The 17,143-nt window shown below is 41.4% G+C and overlaps 1 protein-coding gene across 2 annotated transcripts in view; it reads left to right on the top strand.

Annotated features, from left to right (window-relative positions):
* The window catches only part of pax5 (paired box 5), a 50,335-nt gene extending 38,029 nt beyond the window's left edge, over positions 1-12,306 (top strand). For both annotated transcript variants that reach the window (XM_041036337.1, XM_041036338.1), the window contains exons 7-11: positions 1,002-1,134; positions 5,122-5,223; positions 8,204-8,290; positions 9,835-9,921; positions 11,698-12,306. In XM_041036337.1, coding sequence (XP_040892271.1) covers positions 1,002-1,134; positions 5,122-5,223; positions 8,204-8,290; positions 9,835-9,921; positions 11,698-11,780 — 492 coding nt within the window. In that variant the 3' untranslated portion in view covers positions 11,781-12,306. The remainder of the gene's footprint in view (positions 1-1,001; positions 1,135-5,121; positions 5,224-8,203; positions 8,291-9,834; positions 9,922-11,697) is intronic.
* The last annotated feature ends 4,837 nt before the right edge of the window (positions 12,307-17,143 follow it).

Genomic DNA, 17,143 nt, shown 5'->3' on the forward strand with positions numbered 1-17,143 from the left:
GGAATCATCTGATTATCATAAGGCAAAAGCAACTATCCATCACAGCAAGTTACAGTGATTGTGATGTTTATTTCTTTTTGACATTCGTTAACATAGACTTCAATATCAAATTCTCACTTTTTAAGAAGCTTCTCAAGAGAATTTGCACTGAGAGTCAAAACAGCACAAGTAGACAACAACCAGATATTACTTTGTCATTACAGTCCTCTCTTTTCTATATGTTTTTAAACTTCTGTAGACTGTGTTTGTGTGTGTTTGTGTGTGTGTGTGTGTGTGTGTGTGTGTGTGTGTGTGTGTGTGTGTGTGTGTGTGTGTGTGTGTGTGTGTGCGTACGCGTGCGTGCGTGCGTGCGTGTGTGTGTGTGTGTGTTAAGGGCATTAGGTCTGTGTGTACGTGTGCTGAGATGATCACAGTTTTTTGTTGTTGGTATCTGGGGAGACAAGAGGCTTTGTGTTAGCCATAGTCTATGTGATGCCACTGTGTTGTGTCGATGTATATATACGTGTGTGTGTGTGTGTGTGTGTGTGTGTGTGTGTGTGTGTGTGTGTGTGTGTGTGTGTGTGTGTGTGTGTGTGAGAGAGAGAGAGTGTGTGTGAGAGAGTGTGAGAGAGAGAGAGAGAGAGAGAGAGAGAGGTTGAGAGAGAGAGGTTGAGAGAGATGAAAAGAAAGAGGAAGCTGATCTCATGGTTATAGACTGTTGGACTTGGTTGTGCAGTAAATCCCTGTCTTTGTAAACAGATCAATAAACCCTCAGCTGTAGGTGTGTTTCTGTATGTATGTATGTGCCTGTGTGTGTGTGTGTGTGTGTGTGTTCATACTAAAGCTTCTTTGCTCTCTGCCATGAGGAAGGATGTCAGAAATGTAGCAGGATATATCAAACAGATTGATCACAGCTGTGAGCAACATACAGCTCTATATTCATGTTATATCAGAAAATGTTGTGATTTGCTTTGTTGTTCTGACTTACTGAGGTTCTTTCTCCACTTCCTGCCTCTGCACAGACGTCAGATTATTCAGCCATGGCCTCACTAGCAGGCGGACTGGATGAGATGAAGAACAGTTTGGCCAATCCTGGTACAGGGGCAGAGTTAGGAGCCAGTGTCTCCGGTCCACAGTCCTATTCACTCGTTCCAGGTAAGAAAGACAACCAACACATAAATGAACCTCTGCTTTGAAACAGACTAATTATAATTATATAGACCAAAAAAATGTGGTCATGTGAAAATGTCACACAATAATTCACAATCACATCACAATAATTTCATAGGACAGTTCAATACATAGCATGTTATAATACATTTATAATCAAGCCCCAGTTATGCCTCTGAAAAGAAAAAAAACATTTTTTTCATGTGTCCAGAGGCTTTGTAAGGTCTACCTTAGCAGTGAAGGAGGCTACATGGATTCTAAGTGATTTAACCTGTTTAAAGGGCTCAGAGCTTTGGATCTCCGGAGAGGTGAGAAGCCCAGAGGAGAGGAGGAAAAGAAAGGTGGAAGCTTAGAGGAAAAGTGAAAGCCTCGTCTCTTTCTCTGTCTCCATTTAGGGGCACTGGGAGAGGCAGTGGTTAATTAAGAGTAGACCAGGGAGCACTTGGACAGGGCTTTGCCATTCCCATCTGTAATGAGGGGAATCATTGAGCTGGGAATTTGGGGATATCTGGGAATGGGCTCTTTTTTTGCCCTCTGAAACCACTGAGGAATATTACCTGCTCACTCTGAGAGACAGATAGAGACACAGAGAGAGAGAGAGAAAAGGAGAGAGAGAAAAAGAGAGAGAGATAAAATTTCCATTTCTGCTTATGCATGCAAACACACACATTCATATTCACACACACACACAGACTTTCTGAATATTATGCATGCATTTCCTTGCCTGTCTTTTCCCTCAGAATAGAGCTCCCTCTAGGGGATCAGACGTCTGTGTGTTTGACCCAATGTTATTGCATCCTTGAAGTGTTGATACTCTGGACACATGCTCAAGAGCCACATTTACACACTCAATCTTCCTTTCTGAGGTCTTTCCAAATCTGTAGGGCATTTTCATTCTTCCCTGAACGTCACTCAGTCTACGCGGGTACGAACACACAAAGAGACACACTGTACAGCCTTGATCCCTCCAGGTTTGACATGTGTTACTCTGATGGCTGTTTGATAGAGGAGAGTTGGATAGGGATACAGTAAAGGGAGAAAGCGAGGCAGAGGATGCGTGTTCATCTGTAGCTGCAAGCGAGCACGGAGGAGACTTGTACTTGTTCGTTGACCTCTACGGCAAAGCTGTGGAGAACAGATACATCAACACAACTGGCATAAATATGCACAAATACAGTGCGTGCAGAGAAACACACCCACACAGACACACACAGATACACCTCAGAGGATCTGGCCCTGTCTGCCCCCTCTAAGTTGGGCTGTAGAGAGTCCATCTCCCCTTTCTTCCACCCTCTCCTCCCTCTCCTCCTTGCCCTGTGCACTGACCCTGAGCGGATGAGTAGCCCGTCTGCACTAATGCCTCGCTGTCGCATCAAACACCGAGAAAAACTTTACTACGCAGAGACAGGAGAGAGGAGGTGGAGAGGGACAGAGGAGGCTGGAATAGAAAAGGGATCTGTGAGAGAGAAACACAAGTAGGGAGGGCTGGGAGCAAATATTAAATGAAGAAATATGAGATGAGAAAAACGAGAGGATGAGATGTTTTAGCCTTGGTTTCTAACCACATATGCTCTGTTTTTCTTTGCTTACATCCCCTCCTCATTTCAACTCCACTACTTCTCCCATTTCTGCTTAGAGTTGACTAATATGGACATTTGAGAATTTAAAGATGGATGGATATGGATGGATAGACCAATACACATAACTTTGTGCAGACATTCATGGTCCCCAGATGATGAATCCTCATGACTTTCCCCTGACTACTCCTCTTGTGCCACCATGAGGTCGACATTTCTGGTTATGAACGAAATGTCCTGACGACCTTGGAGGTGGATATTCCCCCTCACGATAATAACTTTGGTGATCCTTTAACTTTTTACCTAGCACCTCCATCATGTCAAAGAGCTAAGTTTTTAGTTTCTTACACTTTTGTGTATGATTAAGTACTGATGTTCCCATCATCCTCTGCTGTACTTTGAGCTTAGTGCTAATTAGCATGCTAACACACTAAACTACGATTTTGAACATAGGAAACATTATATATGTTTAACATCAGCCTGTTAGCATTTATTAGTCTAGTTCTACTCTCCTGCAGAAATTACTAAATACATTTACTCCACTACTGCACTAAAGAACAATGTGTTGTTCACATATTACCTTAGTATATTTATTAGTATAGATATTTATTTGTCAATTATAGTTACTGCCAGTTAAAATTTGCAGATTTCGATTTTTCATACAAAACACATGACCGGCTTATAAAATGTGATGCAGTTTTTATTAATTAAACTACCCAACAGAAAAGGTTTAAATTAGCTCCACCACAAATCTACGTTATAATGCTGCTTGTTAATATGTTAATAGATCAGTAATAATGTACCTTTAGTTACATATAATTTTAACTACAGGACTTACTTACTTGTAATATAGCATTTATATACTGTGGTATTACTTCTAACTTAAGTAAAGAAACTGCTTCCACTGCTGTCCTCCTCCTCCACTTTAACCTCCCCTCTTTCTCTGTGTCTTCCTTGTTCTCTCAATTCACAGCATTTTCCCTTTTCCTGGTCTTTTAAATTTTCTTCTCAATTTCACTCTCCCCTCTCCCCTCTCCCCTCTCCTCCTCCTCCTCCTCCTCCTCCTCCCAGTTAGTTAGTGGTGGTTAAGTGGGGGGGAAGTGAATGGGATTGATGGTGTTAGCATCTGAGCTGTTTATGATGATGATAAATGTGTGTGTGCAGGGGGGGAGGAGGGAGCCAGCGCATGTGCCTGTATATCTGTGTGGTTGTGGATGTGTATATGATGATGATGAATGGAGGGCTCCCTCTCCACGCACTCCTACTGTCTACTGCGTGCAAACATAGAGAAATGATTTGGGCCGACACACTGTCATGTAATCTAATGCAGTTATATATCCTACCCACAAAGTGACAGACAGAGGAAGGAAGGGGGGTGGCGGTAACGAGAGAAGGGGGAGTCGGTAAATTAATAGATGCCAGTGGATGGAAAACAAGGAGAAAAGAAACAAAAGAGAGAGGGCCGTCCTGAGTGTGCACCAGCATGCATTTTTCAGTAAAGATCCTGCATGACATGCAGCATTTTCAAGGTGATAATTGTAGCCATTTAACATTAGTAAATCATTTCTACATTAATTTTGAGTCACTGGTATGAAAGTTGTCAGGAGTGGAAAGTAATTGTCATAAGTAGTTTTCGTAGGGTAACAAGAAAACACAGCTTTAACAAATAACGTAAATAATGGCTGCAGTCCATTCAGGTGTTGCAGTTGCAAGGCCCTGGTGTTGTGCAGACTGTATCTTTGAAATGGCCTAGTGGATCATTGTTAATATTATTAGTTAAACCTGTGTTTTTCCTGCTGATTGACTTGAGTTGAACCTCTTTTTTTTAAAAAGTTAATTTAAATGTCAAGAGAATATATTTTTAAGAATAATGCTGACCAGTTTTTATACATCACTCAAAGAAATATCTCACAAGGCTGCTGGACTTATTCTGTAATTTTATTTTTGTCAATATATCCCAACAGTGCCTCATCAACGACCTCCATCTCTCATTACTCTCTTGCTTATCTGTGGATCTCAGACTCAGATCCAATTCTTCCTACTGAAGACATAAATCTTAAAAACAAAATTTGAAACAGTAAACTGAAGTGCATTCCTGCCTTTTTAGCAAGCTTAGAATTTAGGTTTCATAAGCCGAAATCTTAATCCCATTATGTAAAACATTAACTCACTGGTTCCGGTCAGGCTCTTAGAATATGCAACACGAAACATGAGATGTACAACAATAACAATTTAAAAAGGACAAATGTGCAAACAGCATGCAGGACAAACACACAGAACAGAGCAGTGAGGTATTAATATGATGATGGTAAATTAGTGACAGTGTTGACACTAATGATGATATTGATAGCAGTGAAGGTGATGACAGCATACCTGTGTGTGTTTGTGATTACAGGTCGAGACATAGCCAGCACCACTCTGCCAGGCTACCCTCCTCATGTTCCTCCCACTGGACAGGGCAGCTACTCTACCCCTTCCCTCACTGGCATGGTACCTGGTGAGTACACACACACACACACACACACACACACACACACCGCAGAAAGAGAAAGAGAAAGAGAGATAGACATGACTATCCATTATAAAGCAAAGTTTTAACAGTTATTGCACAGTAATTCATTGATCTCTCACCATCTTCTCAGCAGATGTGTAACTGTAATTACATATCTGAATTCCCACTGGATAAATGTGGGGAGTGTTTCCCATGAGTGTCAGTGTCTTTAGGGGGTGTACTTGGCTTTGCCACTTCCTCTTTCTTGTCTGTCTACACTATGGCTGACAGTGCTCCCAGGGGGTGGCGTGTGTGCTGTTGTGTACATCTATACGTATGTGTGTGTGTGTTTGTCTGTCTGTGTGTGTGTGTGTGTGTGTGTGTGTGTGTGTGTATCATTAGAAACCAGCCACAGTAGCACAGCTGTCCCTCCTCAACATTAGTAATTTGTTTTTAATGAGAATCACCAGTGACCCACGACTAATTCATTCATTCCCTTCCACTCCGCCTTCTACGCCGCTTTTGTGTTTCAATCCTGGACCGCCATTCTTGTTCTCTCTCTCTTTCTCTTTCTCTTTCTCTCTCTCTTTCTCTCTCTCTCTCTCTCTCTGTCTCTCTCAGTCTTGCAGCGGTGGTCCTGGTCAGTGTTAAGTACACTGCAGAGAAATAAAGGGAGAAACACAAAAGCAACAGCAGCAGAGAAATAAAGTCAAAACAATGTTGTTTACAAGTTCTTCTGTGTATTCCCAATCATTCACTTTGTGACACACACACTCCTGGGTTGTCACACAAACACACACGCACACTCTCAGTGGACATGTAGGAACAGCACGTCTAAAGATGGGTAACCCTGTCGCCCTGTCCCCCTGCGCTCACCCCGCCCTGTCCTCAGGTTTGACAGCATATTTGTGCGTGTGTGTTTGTATGTGTGTTTGTGTTTGGGTTGCTGTAACTTTATGCGTGTGCTGGCATGCGATTGTTTGTGCGCATGTGTGTATGCGTGCTTGTTTTCGACAGAGTGTGTGTGTGAGTGTGTGTGTGTGCGACCTTGACACTGAGCTACACAAGGGAGACCCCTGATCCTCCTCTCCCCTCCTTCCACCCACCCCCCTGCCCCTCTCCCTCCCTTTCCTCGTCTCCTAAACAACCTGACACGTTGCCGTCACTACGGTGATGACAAGGGGAGGATGTTCGCACCCAGGGATGCCACAGAGACCACATCCCGACCCCACCTGACAGCTAAACATACACACACATAACTACACACACACTTGAACAAAGGGTAGCGCGAGAAAGACAACTTGGTTTGTACATCCAAACACACACACACACACACACACAGACAGTCTCGACATCTAAATTCTTCTCAGTGAATATTCGAAGCTGCCTGAATCCACGAGCTGACTAGAATGAGTGGAGGAGATAATCTCTCAACTTTGCTTCTCCGGCTTCACCATGTTTTATCTCAGCACTTCTCAGGCAAATTATTCTCCTTTTTTGTCCGCTCTGTCTAATATCATACCTTCATTAAGCAAGCAACTCTCTTCTGCTGTTCTTCTTCTCTCTCTCTGTCTCTCGGTCTCTCTCTCTGCAGCAGGGGGGCTGACACTCAGAGGGGGTGTAGGAAAGCAGTGAGGCAGAACCGACAGAACGAGAGGGAGAGAGGAGGAATGGGTGGGTGGGGGGGAGGTTGGAGGGAGGGGGCATCAGGGTCTGTGACTGTCAGCTATGGGAGAGGGATCCCCCGGGAGGAGTGAAGGTTCAGGAGAAAAGAAAGAAAGAGCAAGAGAGTGAAAAAAACGAGAGAGCAAGTCAGCGGAGGGATGGAAAAAAGAGGAGAAGAAATGGGAAAGAATGTTGTTTTGATGTGAAGGGTGACGAGCGGGCTACAGTCAGGCGGGCCAGAGGACGAGAGAGAGAAAAATAAAGTGAAAGGGGTGAAGGGAAGAGTGGGAGGGGAAGACGAGAGGAAGAGTAGACCCCAGACAGTAGGTAGTAAATGAGGGAGAAAAGCTACGCTATCATCCACTGTATAGAAGGACCACTACAGTCTCACTGAGCTCTCCAACTGAATCACTCTCAACTAGTCTGCAAACCGCTCTGTATAAAAAAACAGAGCAGCCTTTAAAAAACACATCCGCTACAACCATGGTTAAAGTTTTGTTGGTTAAGGTGACTTGGTTAGGAAAAGATCTACACAGCCACAAGAGGTCCTTGTCTGAAATACACAATAGCAAGTAATTATAGGCATTTGAACAAACAAGTAATGCTATCATTGCTCTGGTGAGAACAACCTCAGTAATCACAGAGTTCTTTTACACACACACTTGCATCCCACGATTAGGTTCTGGGAGTGTTCCAGTTATGTTCTGGAGGGATAAGGTCTTGAGAGCATGCAGTTACAGTTAGAGCTTTTAATAATGTGCAGCAATTAACATCTCACAGTAAAACATGCTGTTTGTCAGACGCTTTAACTGTGGGCTGTGGATGCTGGCTGGAGTGCTCCAATTAAAAAAAAAAAAAAAAAAAAAAAAAAAAAGACAGGATTCTCTGGTATCTAAATACCTCATCCAAGTTACAGATGATGGAGAAGCTAAATCTAACACAGTGGTAAATTTAGCAGAGTTAAATCAAACTTGGCTTTTCTTTAAACACTGACGTAAGTCATTCCTTGTAAAAATGAACAATTTGCTGATTGAAAATGAATCAAAGACGATAACACTCAGAATTTGGACACTTGCTCACCATTCCTTGTTTTACATCTAAACTTCATCTATGCAATAATATTTCACCACAGTTTGCCTGTTCAAAATAAAAAAATTGAGGAGGATAGAGCTTCATAGAACACAAAGTAAAATAATATAAACCGAGACTCTTTAGGATGCTTGATATGCAAGAAAAAAAAAAGACCAGGCAGGATAATTCTTTCTATTCTATTTTGATTCTAAACATGATCTGTCCTGTTTGTTTTTTCTTTGTCTTCCAGGTGGAGATTTTTCCGGAAGTCCATATTCCCATCCTCAGTATTCTACATACAATGAATCGTGGAGATTTCCTAATCCCAGTTTATTAGGTAGGTGAATCCCATATCCCTCCAGTCAGCTCTGCTTACCAGAACTGGATCAATAATTGTATCAATGAATTTCATTTCATTCTACCTCACATCCCAGTTCCAGCCTCTCTAATACGCCGTATCTTTCATGCTTCACTGTTCATTTTTTCATTACATTACATTTCATTCTGTATTGTACTGTACAGTACAATACATCATAGACATACTAATGGTTCTGTGCAAGGGTTTTTTTTTTTTTTTTTTTTAAATAATGGCAATTTCAGGTGTGAATGGATTTGAAGAAAAGGATGGCAAAGAGCTAAAGAGAAAGAGAGAGAGGAAGGAACAGATTAAGAGGCATTTATCTGCGTCTCATCAGCACTGCATTTCAGAATTTGTGGGGTTTGATGTTGTATGGTTACACTGGACAAAACTGACCCTGAACAATTATTTTTTATTTTTCATGGCAATCCTCACTCTAATCAATGGTGGCCTGAGTTACTTATTGGCAGTGACAGGTGACAGTGTTTTATAGTTTATATAGTGTAAGAATGTGTATTGTTGTCTTTTTTCTTACACTTTTTTTCTATACATGCATTGCAAATCTTGAACAACTTACTTTGGTTTGACAGTATTTAGCCATGGTCTTTCCAATAAATCAAATTTGAATTTGATATCATCGGCTGAAGATCAGGTTGCTGCACATTCAGTTGGACAACAGCGATCATCAGGCAACTTTAGCCAATGAGCTAATTCACACTGAAAGGCAATGTGACTTGACAAGAATGACACCACTGTGTCCTATTAGACACCCCGGAGTGAGGTCTGAGAGCAGAATTGAAGATCAGAAATATCTAGAAAAACAAAACAAAAAAAGCTGTGGATGGTTGAAAGTTTTTTTTTCATAACAAATAACTCATACTCTCAGTTAAAGCACCCTGGTGGCATACTGTATTTCTTTTAATATCAACAAATCCCATGAAAGTGGTTTATTTTGAGTCTATCTCTCACACACACTCTACAGCTGCCATAAATACTCAAAACTGCAATTGTTTTAGAAAACTACTTCACCTATTTTAAAACTTAAACTGTATACTCACAACGTAAGTAGTAACCCATGGGCTTGGGTCTGAGAGCCACAGACAGGAAAGGGAAATTGGAAAATACTGAGATACAGATACATTTTTGTCTTTTTATGGGTTTAATGGACAAAAAGACAAATATAGATTATCACAAGCCCTGTTCTTTAATATCAATGAATCAATAACACTACTGGTGACTAACAGTGACACCTTACCAAACAAATCCAAACTAGAAAGCAACGATGTCTGCACACCTTTGCATTAGTTTTTAACAGGACAAATTAACCCTGAGCCAAAAACAGTCAGTGTCAAAGTCACTGTCAAGGGAGTCATTTCAGGGGTCACGTTTAAAGGTGAAAGGGTCAGAGGGTGATGGTGGAAAAGGTCTATAGGTGAGAGGGGTCAGTGCTGTGCTGACCTGTAGTGCACCCCCACCCGTTCCTCTCCTCACTTCTCCTTTTCCTTCCATCCCTCTGTCCCCAGTGTTTCAGCAGGATTATGGGTCTCTCCTGGGGACGGAAATCGGCTGCTCCTCCAGTCTCTTCACCAGCCAGGCAGGACAGATGCAAGGTAGGTGGAGAAAATGAGAAAGAGAGAGAGAAAGAAAGAAAATGAAGGAGTAGAGACAAATTAACACAGATGATGGTCGAACAGAGAAGGAGAGACTGTAAGGAGACTTTGGTATGATAACGGATGAGCGGACACATAATATGAGGACAAGATGCACATTATGAGACACTGAAAGGTTTAAGATTGATGGCATGGGAAAAGAGAGGCTGTGATACAAAGGAAAGGTGGGGAAGGATGAGAGAAGGGACGACAAATGGAAGAAAAGGGAGTTAAATAAAGAGGCAAAAGGGGAGAGAGGGCGTCTGAAGTCTTGAGTGAGACTAAATAGTTTGTCAGGCCGGCTTAATGCCTCACTTCCCCAAAGAGCCTCCTGAGATTACCTGGACTGTGGACAGACATAACCTGTCAACACACAGCTTGGCTGATTGATGGAAGTGACAGAGACAGGTGTGTGTGTGTGGGTGAATGTGAAGGTAGGGGTTTTTTTTCTGTGTGTATTAAGGTGTGTGGGTGTGAGTTGCTGTGTGTCTGTGGGGTTACAGTATTGAATTGACCTCTTCCCTGAGGAGAGAATAGACTCAAGGGATCAGCAGTAGTAGAGCTGTACTCAGTGTGTCAGCTTAGACTGTCACTTAGATCTTGTGTGTGTGTGTGTGTGTGTGTGTGTGTGTGTGTGTGTGTGTGTGTGTGTGTGTGTGTGTGTGTGTGTGTGTGTGTGTGAGGGAGAGAGAGAGCGAGAAAGAAAAAGAAAGAGGAGAGTAACACTGAAAGAGAAGAATGTAAGGAAGTAGACTGAGTTCATTTTATTGGTTTTACATGAAAGGGAGACTCATTTTTTCTCTCATTAGCTTCATCAGCTCATGTCATCTCATCCTTGCCTTTCACTACTTATGTTCAAAGTAAAATATAATCTTGACAGAAAATTGGAGCTGCTCATTCCACATTTAGACTGCATTTCAGTGACCCCCAAGTAGTTAAAGGATAATTCTGATTCATTACAACTTGGGTCTTATTTTTGTCATTTTAAATATCATTCTTATCTGTAATAAAAAACTGCACTCACTGAGTTAATTGCTGTGATCTGTGAATGCAATGACATTACTTCAGAAGACCAATCGGGAAAGAAACAGAAGCGGAGCCACATGAAATCACCTGTCACATGTAGTGATGAATCCACAGAGAATTATCATCTGACTCTGATGCAGTTCTCCTCAGCTCTGTGGAGCGTTTTAGTGTCTTTCAGCTCATCGTTTTGGTTCTAGATTCCGCAACTTTATGGTTTTGATTCACTCTTGTTGCTTTCATTGGCCCTTTCTCCAGGCGCAACATGCAAAAGGCTCTGATAAAGCCTCTGTAGACTTCCTGCCCAGCCACAAAGTAATTTATTTAGACTCCAAATGAATGCTAATGCAGCTTTGTAAGTGCTGGATTTGTAGACAATAGGCAACTATTTGCTTACAAGTTTGCTGTGCCAGTTTAATAAGGTGATAATACAGGGTTGTAAGTATTGTTTTAACAACTTGATGTGCTGCCCCAGGTGGCTAAACTGAATGAATACAGGTTTAAATAATCTGGTTAAGATGTTTGCCTTGTTAATTAGGTGAGTACAGTGTTCTCTTAACCAATAGAAATGACACTACTACAAGACTACAAGGCCAAGGTTGCAATGAACTGCAATCATCCTTTAACTAAAGCCATTCTCATTCCGCAGTTTTTTTTTGAAGCTTACAGTATTTTAGCAAATTGAACAAACCTTGTGTCTGTGTTGCTTCCCAGGGTCACCGTACTACTACAGTGCGACATCACGGGGGGCGGGCCCTGCAGCCACTGCAACAGCCTCCGCCTATGACCGCCACTGACCCCTCCTACTGAGAGAAAAGGAGGATGAGGGGATGGAGACGAGGGAGGGAGGGAGGGATGGATAGCACCATCACCGTTCAGTACAAGCCTGCCTACGCACGAATTTTTGACGTCAGTGAAGTTTGAATTTTCTTTGATTGACACTTACGGCAGCAAATACACTGCTGAGCTGCAACACAGCCATACTGTATTAGCATTACATTACTGCAATGATCACAGGCATGGCAGTAGTGTAATTCATATAAACAGTATAGGACCAATCAGAAGATTTTGTAAGCAAGTAAATCTGGACCCTCCCATGATACATCAAGGCTTGGTATCCCTATCTTGTTTCTAACCAATCATCTACAAATCCAAGAGGCCAGGGGCCTATGTGTGAAGCAGTGACTGAAATGATCTGTATTGTGATCTTCTGGGTAAAATGTTGAGTTTTCAGGTTGGGAATATTTTTGATGACATCATTTGAGATCATTAGAGCAAAAAAAAAAAAAAAAATCACTTTTTCAAAGTCTTTTTATGACCCAACATCAATCAATCAATTTTCTATGCTACAGTGAAGTAAAGACAATCCAACTCTCATAACTTTGAATGACCAAAATCAACCATATCATTATCATTCTAGTGTCTTTGCTGTAGATTCAACACATTCTCCCTAGGATCACAATGCTTAATAAATGGGATACCTGAATTAATGGAAGTGTTCAGTTTCACAAATGTTTGCTAAGCCACGCCCCCTTTTGTGCTGTCATTATTCCAATCAAGCTTTCCGTCCTCGCTCTGCACGTGTACGCAGTTTAAAATTTTTGTGATATTTGAAACATTATGTCTTTGATTTCAGACAGAAGTAGAAAAACAGCTTATCATTTCTGTCACTGGGAGATTTTAGGTTGAGGACTGATGTTTTTGACAAATGAAATTTCTTGTAATATGTCAAATCTTGGGTAACGCTGATAGCATTCAGCATTCAGCATTTTTTATGTAACCTGTAACTCCACAAACTAGTTGGTTAATGATGTGCTCTTGGACTTGGAAGTAACAGTAAGTTACTACTGTGGGTAGTGAGCCAGTTAGCCACACATGCTAAGACTTAAAGCGATTAAACATATAATTTAGTCTTAATATTACACTTTCTGTTCAAACTATTTAAATGTTGAGTATTGTTCTTACTACAGCCCCATGCACATCACTTCAACATGTGGAGAAATCCAAAGCTTGACAGGTCTTCCGTGTTTAGATCCAGTTGCTAAGCTACGAATGGATAACTGACATCAGGGGTGTGGTTTGGCAAACAGTCAGTTTCAGTTGTTGTAGCCGGATTCTAATGTGTTCACAGTTCCCCAACAGGGAAAACTGTATGCTCGCATCCACACTTGAATTTGAAGTGGTTTGAATGCTGCTGACCAAGGGAAAGGCCTTTCAGTAAAGCACAGCATTAAATCTTAGCCCTCTGCTATAAAAGCAACAGCACTGAACATGTGAACATCAGACCAAAATCAAACCAAGCAGGGAGTGTTATTGTACAGGAAGGTGCTATCCTACCTCCCCAGCCAAGATTTAGTCCTGATCAAGAGCTATTTATAATGGAGGAGACACAGAGTAATATATTAAGAAGCTTTTCTGCGCTGCACTCCGTGATGAGAGTGAATGCCTGTAATGATTTATAATAGTGTCACGCTGTTGTGCTAGAATAGTGATGATGATGATGATGATGATGACGATGCAGTGATATATGAAATCTTAAAAAATTTCAATATGAAAACAAGTCTTTGTTTATAAATGTGATCTGATTGCGATTTTCTTGTTTATAGTTTGTTGCCTGGTATCAGTTGAGACAGGTGCCATTTAATAAGATGCCATTTTTATCTGCCTCCTGCATATTCAAAAGAGGAGCCAGGAAGCAGAGCAGTGGCACCCTCTCTTCCTCACTCTCTTGCTCTCTTTCTATTTCTCTCTTTAAACTCCCCAAAGATGGGCCCCCCCTAGTGGATCGGCTGACTAACTACAAAAGCACAAAGAGACTCAATCATCATTTAAAGGCGCCATTTTACTTTTTCAACTTGTTTTTAGAACCATGAAGTACTTCTTCTCCCCTTCTTGAGTGCTTGTCCTTGTGCTGTTAAATACCCTGAAATTGTTTCTATAAAAACATTGCTTTCGTGAAAAAACAAGTCAACTGTTTTTGTTTTTTGTTTTTTTTTTTTGTTTTTATCTCCTACATCAGTCCTGCGCTGTGACAATGCATGACACCAGGGTCGAGGCCTTACCCACTCAATGTACAGACAGAGTAGGAAAGATTTGCCCTTCTGCACTGATCTGAAATCAGTGTGTTGTCCCTCCCAAAATGTTTGAGGGCCCAGTGATGTTGATCTTGTGGCGATCAAGGGCAATATCTTCCTAAACCTGTACGTAGCTTCCTGTCTCACTTCTGTCGACAGAAGATTTGTACAGTAATCAGTGAAAGAGAAGAGAAGTCACAATGTCAATAGCAATTTCAATTACTCTCATTTGACTTTAGATTTTAGTGATGGAGCTTTCTTTATGATAAAATGATTAAGAGGTGTGTGGTGTTGTTTTAGCCATCGTCTGCAAGTGTTTACATATCTTTTGTTTTTTCGTTTGTTTTGGGTATGCGAGGCTGACCGTAGCGCTTCATTGCTACTGTGTAGTTTTACTAGCAAACAGATTGGAGGCACCAAATCTGCAGCGTCAGACATAAAATATAGCTATATATACATATACCTATGAACACTGAACAAAACTGTTAGTTTCTCAATCTTTGTTGTTTCTGGGTTTTGAAATAGTGATAGAGTGGATCCTTTTACATTTGTAGACCTTAAAAGTTGTGCGTACACAACTCTAAAGAAGATTCTTATAATGGCTCACCCGCTGTGCTGCCAGCATGCACCACAGCGGGAGCCTTTCCTTATTTCTGTCTTTCTCTCTTGATCTTTCTGAGGCATTATTGAACCTGAACCACACCAGCTGAAAACAAGGACAGTGCCTTTAGTTTTATATGTCCACAACCCCCTGACTGACCACGAGTCACTAAAACAAGATTCAGCAATCCCTTCAACAAAACTGTCTGCCCAAGCACGGCAGGGTTGTAGAGTATATAAAGCCTTCCACAAATAAGTAGCAGAGAGTTATTTCAGTACCAACATCAGACATTAATTTTCATAGTACTATCAGTAACATTGCAGTTGTGATAATAGGACATACACCCGATCTAGCACTATATGCTATGCATCGCAGACCGGCATATCTCTTTTCACATGGATAGTTCAGTCACAGTTCCTCTCATAAAATTTGTAACGGGGATCATGTTGAAAATACAAAGTCATCAGATTTAAAATCTCCTTTGCCATCTACCAGCATTGAAAGAAACAACATTCAGTGGCTGTAAAATTACCAAAAACAAAATTGTTGATCTGTCTGTCACTTGGTCAGAACCCCAGTTTTGGTCCAGACTGAGATATCTCAACCTCTACCAGTCTTGGACTAGATTGCCATGAAATTTGGTGCAAACATTCATGGTCCCTGGACAATGAGTCTGAGGAGATTTCCTACCATCCACTGAGTTTGTATTTTCAGTATTTTGCCAACTTTTATGTGCATGTCTGTGACTGAAATGTTCAAAATTGGTCAAGATATCCATGCAGGGCCGCGACACATGGCATTCAGCCCTAGATTGGGGCTACACAGGACCCACTGGCTTGACAAGGAATGAAAAGACTGAAAAAGGCACAAAATATACAAAAATGCCAAGTAAGCAGCAGACATATTACAAGTCTGTTCATTAATATTGCTTTTTTTTATTAACCAGAACGTCTTATAAATGAATTACCCTCCTTTTTCACAAACACAGACACACACATACACACTCTACTGTAAACATGAAGAAATATTGATTGAAAGTCGTTCTCCTTGAGGAGGTGAATCTGGTCACGCATCCTGTGTGTGCTCACAAGAAGCTGCGGCACTAAACTCAACTCCCATTCTCCGGTATAGCCAAGAATCCAGAGATACATTAACAGGATTACTGTATTTGTTAACTATGCATCTCATAGTGACACAGCTTGCCTTGCCATTGCTTTGACCTAACCCGTTCATATGGGGAGAAAATGTGTTCTCATTGGCCCGCAGTTGTTTCGACTGGCAGCCGTGACATTGACAGCAGCAATGAGGGGGGACTGTCATTGTGGGTGGTACAGTAGGAAGCATGGCAGGCAGAGGCCACACACACACACATAAATATAAATACAGACACACACTCTCTCTCTCCCTCCCTTTGTCCTTTGCAGAGTGGTGATCGCCCCTCCTCTCATGCCCCTGTGTTCCCCAGGGGAGGCCAAACCTGCTGTGCCATCAGAAGCTCATCCCAGCTTTTTTCTCCCCCTCCCTCAGCCCTAATCTCATCATATCTCATGCAATCGTCTTCCCCCCTTCTCTCCTCTCGTCCCCTCCTGTAGCACTGCCACACTACCAGGATTAGGAATATTAAAACTATTCTGTTGATTTCAGGCCTGTGACCTTCCTCAAAAAGTCCTCCCTCTTTCTTCAGACAACCCTATTAATCCTTTTTTCTTCTTACTTTTCTCTCTGACTATTCAGACGTGATGCTCACTGTCCTGTCAGAAATTCTGCATAGGAATGAAGCAGGGTGTTTTGTGCCAAAGCGAGGTCATTTCAATGGCAATTTTGCTCCCGGTATCTTTATTTGGCCAAGAGTAGTCTGTGAGATCACATCTCATATTCTGTTTTCTCTTCATGTAGCTATTGAGCATTTAAAACACAAAGAAACACTAGTTTCAGATCAAACAAAAAAAAAAAAGATTTCCAGCACTGCCACAATTTACTGTCCATGACAATACAATTGCATCCTGATTTTTTAAATTATTTATCCCAGTTCCAAATCAAATAGGAAACTGAAATAAATGCAAATTAGTTTTCCTTTATTATGATTTCTCACCGAGTGTGCACCGCCTGACTGTATCTCAATATGAATCCATGAAGATGGCTACTGCCTTCGTAAAACCTGAGGGGATTTCAGCATCACATCTTGACAGCAATTAGTGGCACAATCTGTTTCATGCTTGCTGATATAACTAGGCTCTGGACAGATCTCATACTGAAGTGTTACAATGTTCTGTACATCTTAATATTATTCAACTGTGGAAGAGGAGAAATACACACGACTCAGCCTACAAAAATCGACTGTGCTTTTTAAGCAGATGTTTCAATCAAAAAAAAAAAAAAAAAAAAAACCCACACACAACATGATTTTTCACCTTACTGTGGCCTTTCGTGTAACAATCTGGAGTTTTTTTTGTGTCCATGGCTTCCTATCTGGGGTGTTAAAGAG

This window comes from Toxotes jaculatrix, chromosome 4 (assembly GCF_017976425.1).
Source record: "Toxotes jaculatrix isolate fToxJac2 chromosome 4, fToxJac2.pri, whole genome shotgun sequence".
Taxonomy (NCBI): Eukaryota; Metazoa; Chordata; class Actinopteri; family Toxotidae; genus Toxotes; species Toxotes jaculatrix.